Source organism: Rhamphochromis sp. 'chilingali', assembly GCF_963969265.1.
Source record: "Rhamphochromis sp. 'chilingali' genome assembly, chromosome: 21".
Classification (NCBI taxonomy): Eukaryota; Metazoa; Chordata; class Actinopteri; order Cichliformes; family Cichlidae; genus Rhamphochromis; species Rhamphochromis sp. 'chilingali'.
Genome location: NC_137949.1, coordinates 18,776,065 through 18,803,927, shown reverse-complemented (window position 1 = coordinate 18,803,927; position 27,863 = coordinate 18,776,065). Strand labels below are relative to the sequence as shown.

The 27,863-nt window shown below is 39.6% G+C and overlaps 1 protein-coding gene across 10 annotated transcripts in view; it reads right to left on the bottom strand.

Annotated features, from left to right (window-relative positions):
- Positions 1-383: 383 nt before the first annotated feature.
- The window catches only part of smoc1 (SPARC related modular calcium binding 1), a 62,152-nt gene continuing 34,672 nt past the window's right edge, over positions 384-27,863 (bottom strand). For 4 of the 10 annotated variants that reach the window (XM_080870540.1, XM_080870544.1, XM_080870548.1 and 1 more), the window contains 6 exons: positions 17,481-17,673; positions 15,631-15,713; positions 13,033-13,138; positions 11,981-12,225; positions 11,232-11,265; positions 384-5,510 (listed from right to left, as the gene is read on the bottom strand). In XM_080870540.1, the coding sequence (XP_080726666.1) occupies positions 5,471-5,510; positions 11,232-11,265; positions 11,981-12,225; positions 13,033-13,138; positions 15,631-15,713; positions 17,481-17,673 (701 nt within the window). In that variant the 3' untranslated portion in view covers positions 384-5,470. Of the gene's footprint in view, positions 5,511-11,211; positions 11,266-11,980; positions 12,226-13,032; positions 13,139-15,630; positions 15,714-17,480; positions 17,674-27,863 lie in introns of all 10 variants that reach the window. The other 6 variants (XM_080870547.1, XM_080870541.1, XM_080870542.1 and 3 more) reach the window with 4 other exon arrangements.

Below are 27,863 nucleotides of genomic sequence, written 5' to 3'. Positions count from 1 at the left end.
AGCTGCCTCTTGGCTCCAATTTCATCTGTGATACCAGCCCTCTCCACCGCCTGTCTCCCCCTTACCCATTTCCAAACCACTACCACCCCTTCCTTCACCAGCAACCTCACCACAAGCCCTCTTCCTCCCATCATGCACTGATAAAATCACCAGCACCTTTGAAGTATCATCACTAAATCAGGGCATCTCACAGCGCACACAAATAATTGTGCATAATAGGTTTCCACATTCAAACATGGGGACAATTAATTATAGTCCTTTTTTAACATGGACAGGAAATTCCGCTACAAATTTCCCGTGGGATCTTTTATTTATTTCAACCATTAAAAACACAAAAACTACACAAGTCTGCAGAGAAATTCAGTAAAAACATTATCTTTATTAAAATATTTCAGTTCATGAAATTCAGTTGGCTTGCTTGATGCCGTATCATAAGTAAAAACTTGTTGTGCAGACACTGGATTCAATTTGTCAAACTCCAACCTGCAGTGAACAATCTTCACCATTTGGGGTCAATATTGAACTCCTTCGCCCTCCTTTCAGAAAATTTGTCTTCTGTTAACAGCTCTAAATGCTTTCAACTGCCCAGAAAAGTATAGTTTAAGGAGATGTAATATGGAGAGTTTCCATATTTCTTTAGAATCATTATCAAGCTTTTTAAAATACCACTGTTTATATTGTAGTAATATTAAAGTGAGTCTAATCAGTTGGATACTTAGAGTGTCACACAGTACCTCTACAGTTTCCTCAACATGATTCTGTAAGAGATATAACGTGGTTCAAGTTTTCAAGTGTCTTGTTGCTGAATTCAGTCCTCTCTGTCCATACAACAGTGAGATGTTAAATTCTTCCATATGTTGGGCAACTAGATAGCTGCTTTAAATTTATGACACACTTAAGGTAGGAAACAGCATGAAGTATCCCAAAGAGTGATACAACCCAGGTGGAAGCTACTACTGCGTTGTAGCTCATAAACTTTATGAACATTTTCTGAGCTTTGCACTTGACTGATTCATTTTGAGATTAAAAGAAAAAAGCCTTTAGCCTCTTTTGTTTTGCTTGTGTCTACTTTGACACAAGTTTGAAAATGTCAATGATTCTGAGCAGCACCCAAATCCACATGAATCATTTTTATTCAAAAATAACACATTTCAGTGTTTTCTTTTCCATGGATCTAATTTCCTTTGCTATGAATAAGAAACATTATCAAAACACATTTGAATGGTGAAGTGCAAAAACAAGTGACACAAAAAAAAGCTGTCTTTTCTCTACCAAACTGACATGCTACAAGACTCCTTCACTACATTTTTCCCATCATGATTTGTAGTGATTACTAGCCTTTTGGGCTGTTTTAGATCTTGCATGTGATTTGCAGCTCTGCAGCGTCTGGAAGCACTTCAGCAGACACACATAAGCTCACTGTGTTCAAACCTGGATTGAAACAGGCACTCAAGAGAGACTGCACAGCCCTCAAAGAAAGGCTGGTTTCTTTTCTGGTTTCTTGGCATAACTATCCAATTCAAATTAGATGCAACTGGACTTGTGATTGTAGTATATTAAGCACCAGATACTGCATAAGTATGGTCCTGACTGTGCGTAGTGATGACGACGGGAATCTTAAAACACAAACTGAAATAGTAAACTAACCTCACCATAGTTAAAATAAACAGTCCTCAGAGCTGACAACGTGCAGTCTCGCCTAAGCATTTCCATGTTGTGAATTAGCTACTGTAACAGCCTAATGTTTGACATGATATAAACAGAGAGAAAAGTATATCTTTTTTTACAAGAAGCCAGAATGACAGTGAAGTAAGTGAACAATCATACACCCCCACAGTGACATTTAGTAAAACAAAGCTTATTGTACATATTTACAAAAGGAGCTTTTTTTTGTCTCATAATTGTGAGCCATTGCAGGGACTATTGGGGAATACAACTCATACAAAGTATTTAAACCACAACAGCAAAGGCACGATTCTCCGATTGTTCCCAAATGTGAGGATCACATTTTTATTTTTTACACTGCAAAACTAAAAAGATTTTTTCCCCCCTTCACTGCTCATAAAATGTTAGCATTTATCAGACACCCGGGGCAGTATTTTTCAAAAGACTTACTTCAGTGTCTTACATAAAGTGGAAAAGCTCCACTATGAGTAGTTTTAAGTGTTTGAGACAACAAGACTGACATCAGCTGTTTGAGGTCAGACAGTAATTGTGTTTACATACACAATACATAGTCTGACATTACTGGGAAGGCTCCAGTATTTACTGTATGAACTGCCACGCCATATCTTGTGAGGTAAACGTGAATATGATCGATGAAATGGGCTGAGATTAACAAGATATTGAACCATGTGAACTTCTTACTCTATTTACTGGTTAGATTAGTCAACTGTGGAGTCGTTTTTCTCTGATACTAATAATATTTAAAACATCTTTATTGGAATGTAATCTATTTAGAAAACTAAAATCTCCACAAGAGAGTCAAAGATTTGTTCAGTTTGGATCAGTAAACACTAGAAGGCAGAATTAAAGAAAGATCATTACATGATTGATTTTGTAAAGAACGGATACTAACATTATAATAGTGTAGTTTAACAAAACCTGCACAATTACTTTTAACACTATATAAACTTATACACAAAAGAATGGGATGCATGTATTATAAATGAGTGGCCTCCACTGTGGTAAGGACACATTTAAATTGAAGATGCATTAGTGAATGCGTCCCATTTGTTTATGTAAGCACCAATGCAATGGATTCTGATCACATAGTGTCAGACTTGGAACTTAAACAACAATTTGCCAGCTCCTCATTAGTGTAAACTTGAGATCTATGTTACTTTATACAAATCAGAGGTGCCTGGTGCAATAGCAACTCTGGAGGCTTGGGAAAATTTAACCAAATCGGTAACACATGAAGACAGATTTTGTTTCAGAGCTCAAACTTTGTTTTTTTTCCGGGAAAATATTTTGCGGCTCTTTTTGCAAACAGTGTGTTTGTTTTGGTATGAAATCATTTGTACAATTCTACTTGGTTTCAGAAGAGCATCTATCAAATTATCTGTCATTACAAGGTCTAGTAGCTCGCCCATCTAACATAAAGCTTCTCAATAACCCAGCTCTAAAAACACCTGTGTGGACATTTATGCTAAAATGCAACCCACAACTTTATACGGCTGTATTTTAGAGTTGTTTGTCTCTGTGTGGTTACATGCGTGTGGTTGCATTCCTGAATTCTTTCATTACTTCATATTTAATACTGTTTGTTCGTATTCCAACCTTTGTGTAAACATGTTGAAATGTCTTCCACTGGGTGCAACAGTGTAAAGTTCCATGAACATCCTGTGTGAAATCTTTTACTAGCAGCTGTTTTGCATGTTTAATTTGTCAGAATCTTTTACTATTTGTTCTATTATTATATTTGTTTTTTACAAACCCATTTCCAAAAAAAATTCAGAACACTGTGTAAAATGTAAATTAAAAAAAATGATTCCACTGATTTGCAAATATCATAAACCCATATTTTATTTAAAATAGAACACTGAAAACATATCACATGTTTAAACTGAGACATCTCATGAAAATATTCTTTCAAAAGTAAGTGGTACCAAAAAGCCAGCTTGTGGAAAATTTCACAACTAATCAGGTATTCTTGGAGTTTCTCAGAAGTAAAGATAGACAGAGATCCACCAACCTGCAAAAATGCGCATCTCCAAATTGTGGAACAATATTAGAATAATGTTCCTTTTAAAAGCGATTGAGTGTAAAGAGTTTAAATGTCATATCATCTACAGTAGATAATATGATCTTGTGATAATATCACAAGTTTCACAAAATCTGGAGAAATCTCTGTGTGCAAAGAATAAGACTGAAATCACTATTGTATGTCCGTGATAGCTGGGACCTCAACTGGCACTGCATTAAAAACAGGCATTATTTTCTTAAATGCATGTTAAAGCTCTATCATGCAAAGAAGTAGTTATATGTGAACATGATGCAGAAACACCATAATCTTCTCTGGGCCAAAGGTTATTTAAATTGGACTAAGGCAAAGTGGAAAGCTGTTCTATGGTCAGATGAGTCCAAATTTCAAATTCTGTTTGGAGAGCAAGCGCTTAACATTCTCCTAACTAAAGAGGGAAGAGAGCATCCGCCTTAATAGTGCTCAGTTCAAAAGCCTGCATCTCTGATGGTATAGGGGTACATTAGTACCCATGGAACTGGCAGCTTGCACCTCTGGAAAGGCATCATTAGTGTTCAAAGGTAGATGATATCTTGTTCAGGGAAAATCGTGCACATTTTGGCAAAACGATGCTTAACTGCATGATGAATCTTTTATAACAGCATGGCTTCATAGTATAAGAGTCTGGGTGCTGAACTGGCCTGCCTGCAGTCCAGACCTTCCACTAACTGAAAACATTTAGTTAATGGAACAGAATTCATCTCCCAAAAGTCAGACAACTGGATTGGAACAGAGGATTCTACACAGTGGTAAATATGGCTTTGTCTCAATTAATGTGAGATACGTTGCTACCAATAAATTTCAAATGAGCTTTTTCCCAGAAAATGGTACATTTTCATTTGTAAATAAAATATGGGATTATGAGATTTGCAAATCTTTGCATGCTGTTTGTATTTACATTTTACACAGCATCCCAACTTTTTGGGATTTGTTGTTGTAAATTCTCTTTTTTTGATACTACAGAATGTGAAAATAAATTATGAATAGTGAAGAAGAGTGTTTTTGCAATGTTTTGGGGTTGTAGAAAAAGTAATTGGGTAAAAAAAAAAGTGACATCCACTTAGCTACCACTGTCCGACACCGGTGCGTGCATGACACTTGACAAAAACCAGATATCCAAAATGTTAATGTATCGAGAAGGTTTTGTGCAGGATTCACGCAGCTAATTCTGTGCTGATGATCCATAGACTCAACTCACAGTTTAATTCCGATACATGCCACTCACATAATTGTTGCTTCTTCACATAGAACATTACACATTTGTTTTAGTTGTTCTAGACTGACTTGTAGAGTGCGTTTTAAATAAGCACCATTCTTTTTTTTGTATGTGACTCACAGCAAGATCCTCTTTTATAGGTTTCCACTGACCTGTGTGCTGCTTTTTGTAACAAAGGACCTGTAATTTTAATTCACATGGCAAAAAAATGTGTATTAGTACCGCGTGAGGACACACAGAAGGAATCAAAACATCAGACTTAACACACAGAGAATTGTGGTAATATACACATACTTGCTCTTCCAGTGGTGAGCCTGTCATCTTTGCAAATAAATGTCAAACATAGGGAGAAGAAAGTGCAAATATTTTGGTGCCACTTTGTTTTTCTTTTCCATTTTTTTTTCTGTTCATTTACAAAACTCAGGAACTTCTTAATTTTTCTGCTCCATCTGTCTCTGTCCTGTCAGCAAGCGCGCAGATGCCTTCCCTCTGTGCCCTCTGCTCTCATCTCAGCTTCTTGATCCTTCTCTTCTCACACCAGACGTCCTACTGGAAACATGTGCAGGAAGAAGAAGACAAAAGAAATCATTTAATAATGAAAGTGTAGGAAGTAGAGATTTGTTACTACTGATGTGGGCTGTGTTTCTGAGTACAATTAATGCAAACCCTTCAGTGCGCAAACACGTAACAATGCTCTTTGTGCTTTTTTTTGAACATGTGAAAGTCTCTGAATGACCATGTGGAAAGCAGATTTGTCCTCAGATTTTTCAAACAAAGCAGATTTTTAGTTTAATTTAATCTGTTACAGAATTCATTTTATTTTAATTTGTCAAACTTTAATTATATCTCTATATTATAGACATCACCAGCATACTGTCTGCTCTCCATCATTTTGTTTTTTAAGGTAATTAAACTACACGAGTAATATGTACTGACTCAAAATGTTACCTAGAACGGTAACATCAAATTTCCTGCAATTATGTTAAAGCCAAGCAAAATCTGTAAAGTTGTACTGTTTTGCAGTTGCATGGGACAGTGAACTGAACTGCGCATGCTGCTAACTCATCAATCAGATGTGTGGGTGTATATGTTCAGGGGCAAAAAGGGAGTAGAAGAGAAAGATAAAGAAGGAAAGAAAGAAGAACAGGCCTGGGAGAAAGCAGATGGGTCAAGAGCTTAGATTGCTTGCAGATGGCTGTCAGAATAGAGCCGAGGTCCTCCTGTTAGAGCTCAGGCTGTGTTTCAAGCCATGTGCCTGGGTGTTCACTTTTATATGCAAGCATTTCTATGCTGAGTTAAGTTTGGTTTAAATTTAGTGCATTAATAATGAAATTGTATTTCTGTATATAGGTAAATTCTTTCTTTCTGCATATTTTCTGTGCAGTGTTTGCTTGTATGTGTAGACTTTACTGGCCTGCATGAGGTGTTCAAAAGAGCAGCCTGGGGGTAGGGAGCTGCAGGTGCAATATCTGTCAATAAGCTGGATTTCATTTCTACGAAAAAGAAGCCCAGCTGATTTCACTCTAGAGGCTTCTGTAGTCTCAGATGATACATTTACAAGCAATAACTCAGTTCAGACTTTAATGCATCACAATCCTTCCACTGTCCTATAAATCAGCAGTTACATTCCACAAGAGCGATCCAGCGGTGGATGTTTTCATCTATACTTTACTGTAACTGTACAAAATAAAATATTATAGCCAACTAATCTTTCCACGAGTCTGTTTAATCTAAGTGACTACCGTTTGCAGTTTTAGCTTTGACGCTTTTATGTAAATAAATATTGCTTTAGGTCCTGTATGTGACCAAAACAGAATGAATCATCTTACCCAGGTCGTAAAAAATAGTTTCTGTGCTTGAAACAGAAATACCAAAAATCTCTACTGCCTCTTTGCATGGAAGCAATGAGGTTAACGTGATCCTTTGTCATAAGATAATTTTGATTTCCATTTTTAGTATTTTATATTTGGCACCATGTCTCTGTTCTGGGACTCCCCCACCCTTCCATGTGCATACAGCCAGTTGGAGAGAACAGCAATACCCCAGCACAGAACAGGGCATATACCAGTGACAACAGATATGACTGATTAAGTCAGGCACACCATGTAAAAGAAGTGTTAGGGTATAGGGGGTTTCAAAGGTGCTTGCAGATGTGCAACAACTGTGGACAGTTGCATGTCCAGCTAAGAAATCAGCTATTGTTGGCTGGTAACAAGATCAGATGATCTTCTGGGATTGAAGTTCAGCTTGGCCTTTTTGCCAAGCCTTCAAGAGACTGAGTTCTTAATTAAAGGTTCTGGATATTGGTTTGGTTGACACATCTCAGCAACATCACCTGAAACTTGAGGACAATGCCTCTGGACTGGCAGACCAGAGTGGCGGTAACCCTTTTTAAGAGGGGGGACCAGAACATGTTCTCTAATTTCAGAGGGTTCCCACTTCTCACCCACCCCAGCAAGGTCTGGAGAGGAAAATCCATCTGTTAGTAAAAGCTCATATTCAGGAGGAAACATGGTGGTTTGCAATACTGGACCAGCTCTTTACTCTCTCAGAGAGAATGGAAGTTTGCCCAATGAGTCTGCATGTTGTTTGTGAACTTGGACAAGGCATTCGACTGCATCTGTTGGAACATCCTTTGGGTGGTGTTCCAGGAGTGCAGGTTGACTGGCCAGTAGCTGCAGTTCATTCAGTCCCTGTACAGTGGTAGCGAGAGCTTTATCACCGATTCCTTATAACTTTAATGGATGGAATTTGTAGGTGGAGCCAAGTGTTGGAGGATCTCTGCTCTGGTAGCCATCTGCAAACCACTTCTTTGCAGATGATGTGGTTCTCCTGGTCTCATCAACCAGCGACCTTCAACTTGCACTAGGGTGGTTTGCCGCTAATTATGTAGTGGTAGGATATGAATCAGGGTGTCAAAGTTTCAGAGTATTGTTCTTATTCAGAAAAGGGTGGAGTGTTAACTCCAGGTCATCGACAAGCTATTCCTTAAGTCGAGGAGTTTAAGTATCTTGGGGTCTTGAGTTCACGAGTGTGGGGAGAGTGAAGTGGGAGAATGATGGCAGATTGGTGTGGTATCTGTAGTGAGGCGGACACTATTGGCTTGAAGACGGAGCTGAGGGTGAAGCTGTCAGTTTACTGGTTAGTCTATGTTCCTACCTTTACGGCCATGGCCATGAGCTCTGGCTAGTAACCAAAAGAATGAGATTGCAGGTGCAAGCAACAACAATGAGCTTCCTCATGAGTTGTTGGTCTCTCCATAAGGGACCTCTGTGATTCAGGTTGGCTCACAGCGGTGCTGCTACATCTCCACATTGAAAAAGAAGCCAAGTAAAGCCTCCTGGATGTTTCCTGGATGTTGAGTAAGACAAGGTGGCCTGGGAGAGGGAGGTCTAGGTGTAACTGTCGCCATGACCCAAACCTGGATAAGTGAGGATGGATGAATGAATGGATGGTTTTTCAGACATAAAATGAAGTATTTGGCTAAAGTTTGTCCTTTCTCACATTAATGGATTTTTAAGTGGTAGTATTCGTTGTCATAAATCCTTTACCTTGGCAACACTAGTGGCATGTTCTACCTGTTGAGGCAGGTCCACAATATTTCCTAAGAGCTTTTTCCACTGAAGTCATGCTGTTCCTCTCTTTAGCTCAGATAAATGTCTCTGTTGTGAGAAGCTGAGCGACAGTTGTGCTGATGAATTGGCTTTGCAATTACGAGGCTCCAGAGGAGCGAATGGTCCTCTCCCTCCTCTCTTCCCAGTCACTAAGGACACTGTCTGTGCCATTAACAACACAAAGCTCTCCAGCCTCTCCCTGGACACCTTGGCCCCACTTCTGATAAAGAGCTGAAAGCAGATCCTGTCTAGCAGTGAATCGCCTGGCCTCACCTGGGACTGACCAATAAAGCCACTTGGCTCAAGAGCTGGGAATCATGGTATACCTGTGCATAATGGCAGCAGGGGGGAAATCACTTTGCTAAGACGAGAGATACACTGGCTTGAGTTTACTTTCAGTTAGGTAAAAACAGCCCATTGAATGACTTTTGTAGCAAATTCCTGAAGCTAATGATATAAAGAAGTAATGCTTTCCTGTCAGTATCCTCTCTGATGACCTCTTTCACATCAGCCCAGAATCCAGAAAGTCAAGCTGATGTCACTGTAATTAAAACACAAGTGGTGTTGGCTCTGAGGGGGCAGGAGTTCTCTAATGGCCCTGCATCCCCAGTGCCAAGGCTGCTCAATAATGCCCTCTTTTCATTCCTGCCAGACGTAGCCAGAACAAACAGGAGAAGAAGACAGGAAAGCACTAAGGGAGACAAGAGGAAGAGAGGAGTTTGACAGAAAACAGAAAAAGCATAATTCTGTGTGCTAGACTGTCTCATCTGTTTTTGTTACTCGTCTCGTCTACATAACAGCACTGAATTATTTATTTGCCTCTGCCAGGTGAAATAAGTTTATGAATACCTCCAGTGATGAGCTCATTAGTTTCCTTCCTAATCTCTGCTTAAAGACTAAAAAAAACATATTTATATGACCACAGACTTATTTTTAATTAAAGGATTATAATTAACGTAGATGGCATAAAAAAAGAAATCCTATTGGTTTTACTTCTGTAAACAAAATGAAAATAAATCCTTCAGGTTTTGAAACCACCTTCCATCACATTCCCATCATGTGATTCACACTGGAGTGAGTTCAGTTTGCTGTCAATCTGACAATACATGACGTTCTGCATGATGTACAAACCATCACATTTAGAACTTGTTGATTAGCCTGTTTGTTTTAAGTGTTATAGCAAAAATGAGCAAATCCTCATTCACAAAGCTCGTGCTATTCTTGACAGCAGGTGATGCATACTGCAAACTAAGGCCTCTGTAGTCACTCTCACTAGATCCTCAACATCCTTTAACTGTGTATGACCCTGTGAGGTGTTTGTGAGCACTCATACATGCACAAGGCCATGTGTTTGCACTTACTGTAAAATGTGTTTACGTATTTCTAAATGGAATTAAGGCTTTCGGGGGGAAAAAAGAACTTTGTTAACCTTGCTCAACTTGTTTAACAGTGAAACATTCTTGTGTTTTGTTCAGGAGTTATCTGAGCTTCCAGACCTGTGGCTTACCAGTTGACTGACTGTAAAAAGAGATTACAGAGAATACAATCATTGGCCTTGGCTTCATCTGTAATGACGTTTCCACTGTCTTCAGAGGATGGATGCCACTCTTTTCAGGAAATATCTCCCAAGGTATTTAGATATTTTTCCTTTGCTTTTGCCAACATGTCAGGAGGGAGAAACCTCATACAGATGAGCTCTACTCTTCCTCAAATGCTTGAAATCCTTCAGCAAAAAGCACACACTGTAAACGGTAAATATATCAAGCAAGAACCCGATGACGATCCGGAGGACAGTGCCTGATAAGATTTAAGGGCTGACAAAGGCAGCTTCACTTAAACCACTTAGGCCATTAAGGAACAGCTAGGCATACCTGAACACAATGGCTGTCTCTTAGTCAAGACAGTGAACAATGCCATATGTTCTTACAGGCTCTAGCTTCTTTCTGCAGGCTCTCTCCCTCTTCTTGTCTTTATTTCATACTTCACTTTCTCCACAATCATCAGCAGCTTATAGTGCCTGAGTGGCAGCATTAGGAGCCATATAAAGCTGTCAGGCCATTTACCTCCAGCTCTTAAGCATGAAGGTGATAGATTCAGTGACTGTAGTGAAACAGCTAGACGAGGCTGTTTATCCTGGCAGCCATGCCCGGGGTCCAAGAACCCTGACGTTATGCCCGCTCAGAGCCACTGTTCTGCAGACACCGGAGGGCAGAGCCAGGGTAAACACATGACCTCAGTGTTATGTGGCGTTGAATAGGGCTGGCGGTTAGACTCAGCAGCACCAGTGGGATCAATCACCACTCACTGAGGGGAATCCCGTTAGAGTGATCAAGAGGAGAAGAAGACAGGAAGATGGAAAAGAGCAGCGGGACGGACTTAAAGGTCGATTGATGAGTTGGTCATAATTTATTTGTTGTTGCTGTGACTTACAAAAAAATGTAATTAACTAGTGGGCCAAAGTAATTGTGTGTTGATAACAAATCACACAGGGAATAGCATGCACTAGTACTAGTTTTAAATACGCCAGACTGTCACATTGCACATGTACGAATATGTGTTAATGGATTATACAACAAGCCAACTACAGCTCCTGAAGCAAGAAGCAGAGTTAGTGAAAGCGTATTAGTTTGCCTTACTGAACAAATTTGTCCCTTGCCTTGTCCCTTGGTTGCCACTTGTTGTTGAGCTACCTGCAAAAAAGAGAAACTGTGATTAAACCTAATGGGAGTGGATGTCTTCTTTTTGGGTTTGTTGGGTCTTTTTTTTGGTCACACAGCAAATGTTATATTTTAAGTGCTTAAGGTAATTTGGCTATTAATGGATATTAATGCTTAAAATATAATTTCTTAATATTCAGCACCAAGTAAAATTCTACTCTCCACAAATATTTGAACTGCAGCTGCTCTGAGAATCGTCGTTGTTGTTAGGCTTGTTTGACAAATGCTAATAGTCTCTATTAGGAGCAAACTTATTATTAGTACTTCAGTTTTCCTGCCCAGACTGTATGTGTCTAGGATTGGTTAATGCATCAGTCTTGTCTAAATATTCATTAGTGGGTGCTGAGTGCATTAGCCTTCTTTGGACTGCGAACTGATTCAACTGTTTGTCACTTGCAGTACAGTTACTTCATCTTTTACTTAAAATTACTGTCTTACTGTGACTGACTTCACATTTTTAAGCTATGAAACCATAATTATGTTTATTAAACTATGTAACAATAATGAAATATTAACAACAGACTAAAGCCATAAAAGAGTTGCAGATGAGCTCCTAATGCCAACTGGCATCTCTGTCCAGTTGCTGAAGGAGGCCAGCCATGGTCTTACTGCATGGTTGTGCTGGCACAGCACTCTCAGTCATTTTGATTTCCTAGTTTTCTCCTCAGCTTCCTTCTTCCTCTCTTACCCTCCTTGCTGACGCCCAGGCAGCCTTTCATCTCCTGCAGGGAAATGGCTTTGTCCTTATTCAGATCACAGTAGTCGGTGAACTTTCGGGCACATTTCTTGGGTTTGGCTTTCTTCTTCAAGTACTTCTTGAAAGGCTTTAGTTCCTTCTTGTTGATGTCTTGACTACCATTGTTATCCAACTGGGCAAAGTACCAGTGCACCACCCTCTCTTCTAAAGTGTGACTGGGGTCAGGCTCCACAAACCTGAGTAGATACAACAGGCAACAGAAACTGAAAAAGAAAATCTGATGGAAACTCTTCAAAAAGTAATGTGAGGGCAGAATTACTTTTGGGACATTCACCACATCAATAGCCACAACTTGGTCAAATTTACTGTTAAATTACAGTAAAGTACTAGCAGAGAAGTTTCCAGGACTGGGCTCACATTTTGCAGTGTCTACAGTAATCCACAGCTTCTTACTATTAACAAAAATGATGTACTGTCTGGTTGCTGTTTTACAGTTATAATTATTTTAATGTTTCTATTGTACATTCTATAAAAGGTTTATTAGTACAAAATATAACAGGATGTCCTCATCCATGTACCCTGAATTTAATTTCTGGTCTTTGAATTATGGAAGATAACAACTTTGATGCACTTTCTCTACTTTTTACTTCTCAAAAGTCCATTAAAAGAAATGCTTCTGTATTCAGCATTTTAACAACCACCCTGAAGATAAAAGCTGGCAGAAAAACACAGAACACTTATCACCAAAGAAAAATATAATGTGTTATGCCAGAAAAATGTAAAGTAGATTACAGTTGATATTTCCTTAAAGGCATTTACAGTATTTAACTATATGGACACTGTTATTCCAAAATATCATTCAGCTCCATCATACACACATCTTTAGCACCAATGCATAGTAACTCCTGAAGTCTAGTGTCCAGATCTTCACATTGTGTGTCATAGAAATACTCTGTGTTTGCAATTCATTAAACCAAAAGGAAACAATGTTTTCCACGAACAATCAGCCAATATGTCAGTCTGTGGTATGTGACGCTACTTACCTCCCACCACCAGAGGGGGCTGGTGAGTTTATGGCTTGCACCATGTCTGTGGTGAGGGCATCTAACAAGCTTGTAATGAATTCCACTTTCTTGCCCTCAGGGCAGCCTGGTGCAAATAAAAGACAAAAATACACCAAAATTACCTACCACAACTAATTTGAGCCATTAGGCCGCAATGAAGAGCCTCTAAACCTTCAACACCAGTGAACCACTGTGACAGATGTCAAATAGAAAACGTCTGTTAGACCGTCAAAACCTTATATAGAGCTTAGTGACCAAGTAAATCTGTTAAAAGTGACCAGGTGAAAAACATGAACATATGAATGTATGCTTTAACAGAGGTGAAATACATTGTTTGGCTGTTTTGTTAGACTTCAAAAACACAGAGCTGAGGCACATGGGTGAGGTGGGGCAGAAGTGTGCTGTGATGAGAGAGCTTTCTTGAGCAGAGCAGACCTGTTAACTTTTATGGCACAATTTTGAACACCTTGGGTAGCTTTTTTTAATTGCCCAGATGTATTTTAAAAGCACACAAAACCAGTGCAAAATTTTCCCTCCTAATTGTGTCTCTTAAAGGGAAACTTCAAACGCAGCTGCACTGTAAACTAATCTTCCTATTCTGCCTTTTTTTTCCAGTCTCTTCTTTTTTCTCTCGAGCTCTCTCTGTAGATCCCCCTCCTCCCCCTTTCTCTGAGGATTTGTGGCCTCCTCATCCTCTGCACCATTCACGTCTTTTCTTTCCTTTTGTGTTAGCTCAGGACGGTCTGTGGGAGGCGGGTTGATGCCCCGCCAGGTGAATCCAATTAGCATTTCCTACAGCATGACAAGCTTGAAGAATCTCTACCTCGCTGTGCTTTAATCCAAGTGTTAAATTGGGGTGTTATGAAGCGCAAACTGTTATGTTGTATGTAGCTTATGAGGCAAGGTGGTTCAGGATGTCTGCCAGCATAAAAGAAGCTGCGGGCACATGAAAGCTGCTACAAACATGATTGTTGCAGGTATAAACATAAAGAAGGGTATTTACCCTTGAGAGACTCCAAATGAGACCCCCCCCCCCCCCCCACTCCCCCCTCTCAACACCTAAAATGAAGTTAAATACTGGTGGGTGTTGAACAATATATGCAGCAATACTGGTATATCTGTGACAGGCCAGCTGATAAAGTCAGGCTTTACCTACAGAGCAGACACTGTAAATACTGCATTGGCGGCATATGTATGTGGATGTGTTCAACCTTTCAATTTGAAGGCATTTGCTGATTCATGAAAAGTGTAATTTTGCTTTACTGTTTGGTGGACTTTACCATTATCACATTACAAATTGCATTGTCCTAAACAATTCTATTCAAAGTATAGCCACAGGCAACTAAGGCTTTACTTTACTACAGTTGAACTTAATGGATCTCATCCTTTGGTCTCAGAGGACGAGCTGTTATATGCTCAAAAGGACAGAAGCAATATTGTCATTATGTGTAGTTGGTGAGGCTGAACCTGTAGCCAAATGCTGTTAAGCCTCACCTCTTAAACATTCTTTTTTCACCATTGCCTTGATGTGACAGCCATGAAATATCATGCTTTGTTGTGGCGGTTCAGAACATCCCTCTACAGTACATAAAAATATCTACACTCAGCTCCCTGCAGTATCCAACACCACCAGCAGCCCCCCCACATGCCTTGCCACCACACCCCACAACACTAACACCTTCCATAAAACATACCACACATCTGCTGCACAGTCAGGAGTATGCTTGACTCTGTAAACTCACCAGATGGGGAATTAAACAAGAGTTACAATGCAGCCTTAAATGATGGGGAAACAGAGGGGCAACAAAAGTAAGTGAGCAGTAACAAGGGCAAAGGAGTATGAGCCTATGTTACGACCTCTGGCTCAGGGGGCAATCTGAGTCGTGCATACTTAAAACTTTCCAGGTTACATTCTTTAACATGGATTTAAAAGCAGAATTCATGTGGATTATTATGTAGGACCTGGGCTTTTTTTTTTTTTTTTTTTTTTTGCAATAGCCACAAACAGGTATACATTGACAAACCACATCTCTGTGTATATATACTATTTTTCAGTTATTTGCTTATATCATTCATCTTAAATAGCTATAAAGAGTTTTTTTACATTATATTTTGGTATAGGTTTCTCTGTTTTGGCAGTATTGACTTTAAAAGTTCTCTTGAATATGATGCACCTTCCTTGTGGTGCTCAAAGTGCCAAAAAATAAATTTAAAAAACTTAAGCAGCAATCTCTCTTTCCAGCAAAGAGACATTGTTGTGAACAGATTCATGTAAAAATCATTTTCTTTCTACCAAACCACACTTGCCAATCCCTTCATGCTACAGAAGCTTCCATTTACCCATGACAAGCAGCCAGTCCCGGTGAGAGGGAGTAAACATTGATGCTTTCCCCCTCAGCTAAGCTGTGTTGTTGGCTAGAAGCTACTGTTTTGATATTAAAGTCCACTGACAGTTATTATTTGGAAAGCAAGTTTAATCTCTAAAGCAGCTATAAAAATTCTACCAGATAATAAATGGAAAGTTTCTGTACTCCCACAACCAAATTGGATTGAACTGCAGTGAAAAAGTGAAGTGACCTTGCAGTTCTCTGCCTTGGAATGCTTCTTCTGTGTCCGAGACTCGAGATCGTGCAGCTCCATCGCACTCAGGCGTCTGGTACCTGTTACAAAGAGGCAAGCACATGGCTGCATGAGATAGAAGCCGAAGAGGAAAAGCGTAAATCTGTCTTAGCAAAGTGTGAAAAATTGGAGACATCAAAGGAGTTGATTTCGAAAGATCTGAACAGCTAGAGAAGGAAAAAAAAAATCATCACCTGAAACTAAAACCGAACCGAACTAAACAAAAAAACCCCCACAATCCAATTAGTCTTCCATGATCTCATTTGCAACATGTAACAAATGATTCAAATTCTGACTTCTTCAAATTACAACCTCTTGCTCTCTTGTCTTTGATCTGTATGCTCTCCCTTCATCTCAGTTGACCGTGATTAACCTTTCTTTATAGCTTGATAAATAAATTGGATTTGAAGTGCACAGAGCTTTTTTTTTTTTTTTTTTTTTTTTTTTCTTTCAAAGCCATAACAAACTGTTCAGCATTACGCGTGGCATGACTCGTTTTCTCCTGGCTATTATATCAGTGGTTCGTGAATACGATGGAAAATGGAGCACATGTGTTTGATTTGTCTTTTTTTTTTTTTTTTTTTTTTTTTTTTTTTTTAAGCAAAAGCAAGTTATCAACTCTATATTTTTTCACACAGTCTGCACAGCCACTGATCCAAGATGGGGATATCTGATGGATGACTCTGCACATTGCTGTTTGGAGAAGAGAAACTGGGATGTATGACATGAGTTCTAGTCCAAGTGTATTTTTATGTGAATGAATAATCACCTCAGGGTTTTCATAAAAGAGCTCTGAAATGCAGATCAGAATTTGCTCTGTCTAAAGTTTCCTGTTGTGCAAGTGATTTATCCTAGGGTGTCAAAAAATAAATAAATATGCCTTCTGGTATCTTATTGATTTGAAACTAAACTTGAGCTATTGTCTATTCAAACAGAAGACCATATCTTCAAATTTGAAAAATGTCTTTACTTCAGCTTGTAAAGCATTAAGCCTTTTGGAGAGAGAGAATGACGATTCCTTTTCAGGAACAAAATCAGTTCATTTCTTCACCAGTGCATGCTTATAGTCCACGCTTTGTCTTTGTCTCGCCACTTGTTTGAAGTTGTAATATTCATCTTCTGATTACAAATCATGAAAACATTTTACAGAAACAAAACATGAGCAGTGAACACTCATTTTTTTCGAACGTGTTTTTAATTCAGAGATCCCCCAACATGAAGCTCGTGCACAAAAAATACTGTGCTTTCCTCAAAGCAATGTAAACAGTAGCAACTGCACTAAAAACAAAGTCATTCCAGAAACAGAGTGTTTATAGCTAGCTAACCGAAATTCACATAATCTTGGAACTAATTGCTTTGGCAAGTGAACTGGCAAGAGAGCTTGGATCCAAAACTTTCTGGATAATATAACTGACCAGTCTGTCAGTGGGTCCACCACTTTAGTCTGACTTACAGCAAAAAGGTGTGTTATTCTTGAGCTTCTCCTTTGTTGATCCAAGTGAATTATTTTGGGGGATTGATTGCCTCAAAGTTTGGAACCAATATGTGCTTTTCAGGAATGGATTCCTAGATTGGTGATTATGACTCCATAATCATTCATTCTCAGATGCCCTCATTAACTACCGTAGAGCACTCTTGTTTAAAATTAGACAGATTATTGTTTTTAACACATTTCAGTAGTCCTGTTATTAGCATGTCAGTTATTCATATGATGGCAGACAGACATGCATATCAAATCAATTAAAAACATCTGTAACTACTATAATAAATGATATTGTTTCTTTACGTGATTTTTCTGATAATCTTACCTGGTAGAGGTTCCAGGAATGGGGCGTCCCGTGTCCACCAGAACACACCAACAGTAGCCTGTGGACTGGTGGCACTGGACGGCCTTGTAAAGGCCTCCAGGCCCACAGTCGGGGATGAAAATGGCCTCACGAGGATTCTGCAGAGCCTCTTCCAGAGCACTCTGTCTCTCCTGGTCACAAGAGGGAACTTTCTCTAAAAGTATTAGAAACACACTCAGTACAGGAAAATAACAGATTTGGGAAACCAAATACAGACAGCACATATACAAAAAATTACTACTACTAAATTAAAATGTGAAATATGTGGAACAGGGTTCTGGAAGTGTTCACTGCAAACCAGATGTTGGCCTCTGGTAACATTTTATGTGGCCTGTGAGCACAAAAAGGGAAAAAATCCATTAATGTGCATTTTATTCAGGACATAAATGACAATTAACAACATAAAGCCTTATGTCCTGACCAGGCAATTTATAAATACAAACCAAAAGTTTTAATATGGGCATTTTCCAGTGAGACTCAGTCATGTACTGACTGTACAAAGAATCAGTCACACAGGGCCTAGAGACCTGTAACCATCTCGTAACTACCGGTCATGAGGAAAATTTGTATTCTCCAACAGGTTGCAAGTGGTTGCTGAGAGTTACTATGAAATTGATTGCTGTTCTGTTAACTCAGGTCTAGAAACGAGTCGGTGATTCCCACGGTAATCATCAGTCACTAAGGAAAAGTGTGTACTCCATGAGCAGTTGGCAAGGGGTTGCTAGAGGCTGCTGGAGGTCACTAACAGGTTGCTGTGGTCATTTGTAGTTTGGATGGAAAATGCTGACTTGTCTGCAAATATTCAACTTTTACTTTGAAGTGTGTTTCAGGTTTGCATTGCACTTTTTCCAAGTTTCACTACACCTTCAAGAATAAATGACATGTGTTTCAAGAGAAGTAAACATCGTCCATGCAAACTATAAGCAACCACAACAATTGTAAAGCCAGCAACCTCAAGCAATAACTTACCTACCAGTCGCAGACACACTTTTTTTCGCAACCTGTGGTTATCAGGGTGTCACTGACAGGTTCCCTCTGAGACTCAGACCTGAATTAATGCCATTTTCACATGTGTGGTGACATATGTTGGGTGAATGCGCCCTGCCCCTTTCTTGAATTCAGCTGCCATCCGGTTCTCCTGAGAATCAGCCACCTGACAGTATAAAAGCTAGGGAAGAGCTGCTTGGTCAATATGCGTTAGGACCAGCCTTGAGAGTATTGAGCTATAGTGGTGTTTTGTCTGAGCTGTTACTGAGAGTTTATCTGGGGGTCATAGCAGTAGATATTACCGGACAGAGGTTTATGTAAGAAAGTAAATGTTCCATTCAGTCATTTGTTCTCCCAGCACCTTTGTGCAAAGTCTGTGTGAGCCCATGTTAAAATACTGCACAGCAAGCATGTGGATGCCAGGCATACTCCCTCCAAGCATGTTCCAGGGAGGCAATTGTCAATGTTTAGTAACAACATTGGGTTACGGAGAGATAGTCACATTCTTAACTGCAGATTTTTTTAAAAAATCAAATAGGTCTTTTGTTAAATCACCAATTTTTGACCACCCCAAGAGTAATGCCATTAGCAGCAAAGTTAAATTATGGCTTTACCCACCGCAGTCTTACATGTTTCTGCTCAAAAACAGGCCTCAACCCTTGAGAGATGCTCCTGCAGCACCTTGTCTCAGTGGATGAAGAATGTATTTATATTCACATCCATTTAATCCATTGCTCACTCTTAAGCCATGTCCAACAGAGCTAACTGCTGAGATAGTTACCAAGGTGATTAACTGTGCTTTGGTTGCTGCAAATCCATTCTTCATTTTACATTCAAGTACGCTATGATGAAGCCTTAAGCAACAATAACAGAGCCACAGTGACTTTTCTTCAAGGTGGTGACATGTGGTGGTGTTTTCACATTAAGGGGCTGACTAGTGCCAAGACAGTGCCTGCAGTCTCGGCTTTTGCTACCAAAGAATAACAGCTGTATCACACAGCCCCTGCCTATTTCAGATCAGCATCAGAGAAGTTGAGCAGTGAAAACAGAAATTAGATTTCTGGTCTTTACATAATTTAAGACCATCCAATAAAAAGCGGGTTGTATTCAACCCCTTTACGTTAGCAAGCACAATAGCAAATCAGTAGTTGTGAGCACTGCTCTGGGCATTTCAGAATATGTTGCTGTTGATTTAAACATGTAGACATGGTGAAGTTGACCTGCTTAAGTCCAAACCAAGCATCAGAATAGAGAAGAAAGGTTATGTGAATGTAGCATGATTGTTGGTGCCAGACAGGCTGCTCTCAGCATTTCAGATCTACTGGGATTTTCCCACACAACCATCTCTAGGGTTTGGAGAGAATGGTGAGAAAAAGAGAAAATATCCAATGAGCTGCAGTCCTCTGGGAGAAAATGCCTTGTTAATATTAGAGGTTAAAGGAGAATGCCCAACCTGGTTCAAAATGATGGGACGGAAACAGTAACTCAAATAATGACTTCTCACAACAAAAGTATGGAGACGAACATCTCTGAACACGCAACACATTGAACCTTTTAGTAGACTGGATGCTACACAGGCTACCCAAAAATAAAAAAAAAGAAGATTGAAAGAAAATTGCCTGGTCTGATGAGTATTGCTTTCTGCTGACCGTCATCTAAAATCCACAGACTTCCTGATTATTGCAGTTAACCATGACCATACCTTTGTGAACACTCCAATCATTTCTTGGTTTCTTGTACCTAAATGGCCTCCACAGTCACCAGAGCTCATTCCAATAGAACAACCTTGGGGTTTTAGTGGATCAGGATGTGGTACGACTCATGCCAATATGGACCAGAATCTCTGAGTAACGTCCCCAGCAACATATACAATCAACATTAAAAACAATGAAAGCAGTACTGAAGGCTTTAAAAGGTCCAACCCATTACTAAGAAGTTGTACCTGACAGTAGCTTTGAAGTTTTTAAATTACACACATAATACCTTGTGTAACTCGTTTCTACATGGTTATAGACTCCCTCTCCTCTTTCCTACACCTGTATTTCAAAAGCAAATATAATGATACTATCATGGTCTTTTTACAAATTCACAATAACACAGAAAGCAGTGTTCTGGAACCTTAGCAGGAAATAATAATAAAAATCACAGTGCTGATTTAAAGGCTGACATTTAAATCATAATGCTGTGCTTAGAGTACAGAATATTATTGTCTGTTACAATGGCTGCCGTATCCATTTAGTCATAAAAACTTGTCTTTTTATGACTGAGACACATGACAGATCTACACTGGTCCCTGATCAATCACGGCTGCCATCTTTCACGAGATGCCTGATGTCACTGGATGGAAGTTCAGGAAAAGAGTGTAAACAGCCAATGGTAACCAGATAGTATTACGATACTGGCTGTCTTGTGTTTAATAGTTCCACCTAGCTACTCCAGCAACATTATTCATCTTTTGCTTTGCTTTGTTTCCAGTTTTGCAAAGCTGAGCAGGGGAAAAAGTCTAAACAGCTGGTGGAGCACTCTGTACTCACGTCAGTCAACTTTACAGAAGTGACAGAATTGTTTTGAGTCTTCCACAATTTTTCCAAGATGCAAGTCTTTCTGTGACACTGACTGACTGACTGCTGTACACGATCCTCGCTTTCATCCCCAGCTTAAACAAGTGCCCTGCTTTGTCCGCATCACGCAATAATCAAGCTGATATCATGAGCGCAAAACTTTATAGGTGGCGTTTTGAGAATACTGGGTCATGAAAAACCTAGCATGTCATTACTTCTGTTTCTTTTTGTTTTGGCAGTGACTGTGTGCAAAACACAATACTCTCTTATCACGATCCATGGTGAAGTTAATAAAGGTGGAGATGACGGTGGTGGCAGGTTCAGCAGAAGGCCTGAGACCTAGCGGAGGAGAGTGGGAGGTGGGGAGGTCAGATTTCCTGAGCGTGGCTGCCAGCACAGAGCTAAACGTGTCCTTGCACTAAAGAACATTTTTTGTCCTGTAAGGACTCATACTCAAGTGTTCTTAGTGCTGTCCTCGCCAAGGTTCCTTCACATCCAAATTATTTAGCACTGTTTATTATACAGAGGTTATGCTGGCGCCAGGCACTAGGATTCCCAAAAGAAAATTGTTTTTGTACATATAAATGGAAAAAGGCTGGATGCTTGCAATGTAATCCTTTCAGTTTTGTGTGGACATGAAATTCAATCAACGTCATCCAGGCCTGCCTTGGATATCTGCATTTCTGCTCTATTTATTTTTTGTTTTTGTTTCTTTTTCAATTTTATTTCCCTTCCTTCGACAGGAACTGAAAGACAAGAAACACAAAACCCTCAGAAAACAAATATTGTAGTTTGGGGAAAAAAATGAAACCCACACAAGTGGAAGTCAGGAACAGTTGTAACAATGTGATCATTGTTGTTGTGATTTTCTTCAGGGCAAATTGATAATGAACAAAAGATGGCTGTCTGCAGTATCTTTGATAACACACTTGCCCCATTTTATACGTCTCACTTTGGCCATTGTTACTGAGGCTTCAGCCTTAGCAAAATAATTTTTAATCTCCTTTTTTTCTTTATTCCTATGCTTGTTGTGACCACTCTCACTTTCTCAGTCCTTTCCTCCACTCCTCTACATCTTTTTCTTTCTTTTTCTTTTACCCTGCTTCCCTCCGTTCTAATTCCTCTGTCTTTAAACCTGCTCTCCCCCCTCCGATTGCTCTCTTTTTCACTTCACTTCAATGGCTTTCAGCTGTTGGGTAATCACTGCAACATTGTCTGCCTTCTCTGCAGTTAAGATGGCAGAAATGTTAGTAATAGAGGAACTCTGTGAGGATGTATATAGGTGCATGTGTTTGTCTTTACAACACAACAAAAGCATTGAGATGATAGAGACTCATTAAAAAGATGGTGTAACTTTTGAACACATCAACCGAACAGCCGAAACCTGTTTCTGTGCACACTTATTGCCCTTTAAAGTTAAACAAGTGCATCCTGCCCTCTTGCATGACATGTAAATGGGATTACAAGAAACAAAAGTCTTTTTAAGACTGCAAATGTTTAAACAAAATCATGCGCATTAATGACATGATCGCATTATATCCCTTCAGCATTTTTGTTTTTCTTTTGTTTGCTTCACCACAAGAGAGGAGTGGTGGTTTTTAAGTTTCTGCTTCTCTGTACACTTTTAAAAATGAGCTGCATGACAGAGCGCTTCCCCCTGCTTGCAACATTTGATCAACAGCACGTCAAAGTCTGGCAACACAGCATCTGTTTGAAAAATGGACCTTGCTTTGCTTTGCCTAAGCAAACACATTTCACTAGCACAATCTCCACATCGCTCTAAATCAGAATTATTGAGTGTCCAGAGACAAAGCCTGTAAATGAATAACGCAGTTTATGTGCGTGCGGGATGTCTGCTCCATTAGGACTCAGGTTATTTCACTTTGTATTTAAAGACAGGAAGGTTTAAATAAGGACTGTTATGCCAAATCTTCTCTGCTTAGAAATGATTTTATCCAGAAGTTAATAAAGCAGTTTGTCAGTATAAGGAGCCCTGCCAGTCTCTGCCCTTGTTCTAGAGTCAAGTGGAGAAATTGCCTGGTGGGTAGAGAGATTTATTCGCTGTCTCTTCCCTTTCGCGTGCCGAATTGCCCGAGTGAGTGAGTGTATGTGTATGAATATAATACAACAATATATCACCTTGCTAGTACCCATTTGGACAGCTTTTGCCTTTAGAACTGCCTTGATTATTTTTAATTTATTTTTGATCTGTGCTGACTGGACAGCGTCACAAAGTTGCTCCAGATTTGTGACCTGCACATCCACGATGTGTATCTCCTGTTCCACCATATGGAGTTACTCTATTAGAATGACATCTGGTGACCGTGGAGGCCATTTTGAGTACAATGGACTCACTGTCATGTTCAAGAGACCAGTCTGAGATTATTTGATGTTTGTGACATGGTGTGTTATCCTGCTGGTGGAAGCTTTTGAAGATTAATAAACTGTGGTCATAAAGTTAGGCTGTGGCATTTAAATGATCAGCTTGTACTTTTTTTCTTGGTTAAATGATTATAAAAATTACAAAATTGCTAGAAAATTCTAAAGACAGAATGGATCCATGAATGAAGTATGAGAAAGGGAAGTTTTTGCAGTGAAGAAGAATGGGGTTTTAAATCTTTTTAGGGTTTTAATGTTTTCAAAACATGTTAAAAAGGAAGAAGGCAAAGCATTAAGGATATTAACAAAAGACAAACAATGGACTTTTTTTTTACTAACCAATCAGAAGACACGCTGTAATTGTGTATGCTGGAGCTAACAAATTACAAATTAGTTATTTAATTTATTGATTTCCTTCTTGAGTTATCGCATTCACAAGATTTTCAGAAGACTTGACCTCTGACCTTAACCTTCAGGTTGATGCTACTGCAATTCAAATCCAGCTGAGATTTTTAGTAGATACACCTTTGGCATCAATTTGAAACTCTTATATCGCCTCGTTCTCCAGTTACAGCATTGACAAACATGGGCGTCAACGGCACCCACACCTCCAGCTAATGACAACGGTCCGAGAGCCTTTTACGGCTGATGGGTAAAAGTGATAGATGTGTTTTTGTTCCTTTGTTGCCACAAAGTCTTGTAGCTAAAAGAATTTGTGACTGATCTTTACTAGGGATGGGTACCGGTGTCCGGTGCCATGATGGCACCGGTTCTGACATAAACGGTAGTAACCAGACCGAAAAGCAGCGCACATTTCGGTGCTTTATTTCGGTGCTTTTTTTTTTCCTGAGCTGTGATACACTTCTAGCCAATCATTTTACGTTTCCGAGGATAGTAGGCGGGGCCAGGTACGTACGTTCTGTTAGAGCAGAGCTACAGATTAAATATGCCCAAGGCGAAGCGGTCAAAAGTCTGGCTGTACTTCACAGCAAAATATGCAAACTCAGCAGCCTGCAACAAGTGCTTTAAGCTGATACTGTGATACTGTCAAAGGAGGTAACACCAAGAATCCGATTAAACAGCTGGCGACGCATAGCGGTTTTTTTAAAAGCCGAGAAATGCGCTGTATTTGATAGTTTGCTGCTAGACCTCACACCGTGCACGTCGGGTGGGTTGCCAGTTATCGGACCCGGAGCAACATCCCCCAAAAACCCGAAGAATAGAGTCCTGGCCCCTAGCCCTGCCAGTGTAGCAGAAATGATGAGGATGATGATGCAGCAGCAGCCGTTCTTCTCTGCGTGAGTAGCTTCATGTTGTTCGTGTGTAATTTACGTTGAGTAGGCTAACCACGTTATTACATTAATGCATGTAAGGTGAACTAGCAAACACCGTCGTAGTTACGTGGCTGTCTTCTTGTTTGATGGCAGATACTCCCTTCACCCTGGCCAAAAAGGCTAAAATGACCAAAGAAAAAGTGGAAAACAGTTAAACATGAGAGGTTTTTGGACAAAGTTTGTGTTTTTTCCATTGATTAAGCACTTCTTCCAGCCAAGAGTGATACCATATATGCCACATAGCTGCAGAAAAGGCACACATTGTTATCTTTTTACAAAAAAAACAGCTGAACATGAGAGATTTTTGGACAAAGTTTGTGTTCTCCATTCTTTAAGCACCGGTTCGAGCACCGTTTAAGCACCGGCACAGTTTCAAAAGTACCGATTTGGCACCGGTATCGGATAAAACCTAAACGATACCCATCCCTAATCTTTACATTGTTGAGGTATTTTTTCCTGTTTTTTTTTTTTTTTTTTGGCAGATAAAATGCACATGCAAAATGTGACCTCTGCCTTAAAAAGTACCAGCAAACAATGCTACAGCTGCCACTGTTAATGGAAGAGATGCTATCAGTACCAACCTGCTTTGCAATGAGGTAAAGTCACTACATTTAGAAGTCCTGCCCTCTCATGTTAAGTTTATTTCACCCCTAAACTGAGAGTAGCTTTTTCACTTATTGTAATATTACTAATACTTAAAGTAAAATATACTTATTTTACTTTATTGTATTTATTTCAGATTAGTTTTTACCTAATTAATTTTTCATACAGTATTATATGTAAGTTATATGCCCTTCTACATATTTCATATATCGTTAGCTTCATAGCATAATTGCCTAAGTCATTGACTTAGTCAAATGACTTAGGCAATTATGCTATGAAGCTAACGATATGTTTGTTGTGAACTTTGAACTGCTATAACAAAGGAGTTTTCCCACCAAAACAAAATATATCTTACCTCTTCTTTTCTTTATCTGAAATGTACAGTAAGCTACATGGACAGTATAATCAACATGTGCAAAGAATTGTGAATGCTGGTATCTCAAAGTACAATAAAAAGTAATTTTTTTAAATAGGTAACATTGTAACATAAGAAATTATTTATATCGTGGATATTTTGTAACGTAACAAGTACTCTTAAAAGTAACATTACCCAGCACTGGTAACTAGCTCATTAAATTAAAGAATTACAAAAGAGCCAGTGCACTTAAGAATGTAAGCAGAAGAAGTGTACTGATACAAGTTTTCAAGAACAAGGATGATGTGCAAAACTGTTGTAGCTATAGAGGGATAACGCTGAAGCTAGGTTAAGATCAGAATTCATGAGTATTGGTGAAAAAGTATAAAGAAGGTCAAAAGGAGTTACACAGTGTTCTTGCTGATCTAGAGAAAGCATATGATGCCAAGAGAATGGCAGAGAGGGTGGTGCTGGATATGTATTGCTGGACAGTAAGACAGCGGTGAGGTGTGGGGTGGGAATGACAGATGGGTTCAGAGTGGGGATGGGATTACACTGGGGATGACACTGCCTGACAGATGAGGTCAGGCAGGAATTTCCTTGACTATGATGTTATGATCTGTGGTGAGAGTAGGGAGCAGATGGAAGAGAGCCTGGAGAGGTGGAGGTATTCTCTGGAGAGAAGAGGAATGAAAGAACGACAGGATACATGTGTGTGACTGAGAGGGAAACGGGTGAAAAAGTGAAGGAGACAATTTTAAATACCCGGGGTCAACCATCCAAAGCAACGGACACTGCACAAGAGAGGTGAAGAAGAGAGTGCAGGTGGGGTGGGTGGAGAAGAGTGGAGGGGGTGATTTGTGATAGAAGGATAGCATGAAGTGTAGAAGGGAAGGTTTACAAGATGGTAGTGAGACCTGTTATGATGTATTTTTTGGAGATGGCGGCACTGACAAAAAGACAGGCAGAGCTGGAGAGGGCAGCGCTAAATATACGGGATGGACAAGATTAGAGAAGACAGACAAACTTAGCGAGGAACGGTTGTGATTGTTTGGATATGTGCAGACAGGAGGGATGGTGGATATATTGGACAAAGGATGTTTAATATGGAACTGCCAGGCAGGAGGAAACCAGGAAGACCACAGAGAAGAGATTCATGGATGAAGTGAAGGAGGATATGAAAAGGGCTGGTGTGGCAGAGGAGGATGGTTGGGATAGAATGAGATGGAATCAGACGATCAGCTGTGGTGACCCCTAAAGGGAGCAGCCAAAAGAAGAAGAGGTTTAAGTACACTTCCTCCAGTAACTGTTATTTGCTTTCCAACTTTAAATTAGGCACAGGCACACAATCTCCTTTGACAACACACACAAACACACACGCGGTTTGCAATCACATGCAGATGTAGACACACACACACACACATCGCTCATGCCTCAAATGTGATGACATCTCCCCCTCACTCGGCCTTGTCGCTTGTCCTTTGAGGACACCGGATGCTAATTTGAAACGGGAAGCTGGTGTTTCCACAGAAGTTTCAAAGAGCTGTCACAGCAAATACCTCTTAGATAAAATACACCCCTCAATGCTGACCACAGTTTCCCCTGCCACATCACCATCATTCATAATCCCAGGAAACCCCAAGGTACAATCAAGTATTTGTATGCCTCATTGTTTGCAGCGTAGCATGTAAAATCAGATTTTGTGGTAAATGGCAGACAAAAAGGTTTAGGATGAAAGAAGAGTTGTGAGATTACATAGATGCCTCAACAATATTTAGATGCAAAATACTGAGGTGTGCAAGAAGACGGGCAGACAAACTACTGGTGAGATGTGGTGAATTTTTTTCTTTTTTCCTTTCAGTATTTTAACGGCAAAAACTACGGGGCTTACAAGTCTGCAAGCTTCCACATCAGTTTTCATGGGTATTTGATTTCCTGAAAGTCTGATTAAATCATAAATGCTTTTTTAAACACTCGTGGAAACATTATAGCTCAACACAAACACAGTAAGTGCCTGATTTGCACTTTTCCCCCCCCCCCCATTTTTTCCATCTTTAGGAGATACAGTCTGAATGAAAGATTTATTATTGAAGAAAATAGACTGTTTTTAGACTTTTGAAGATTT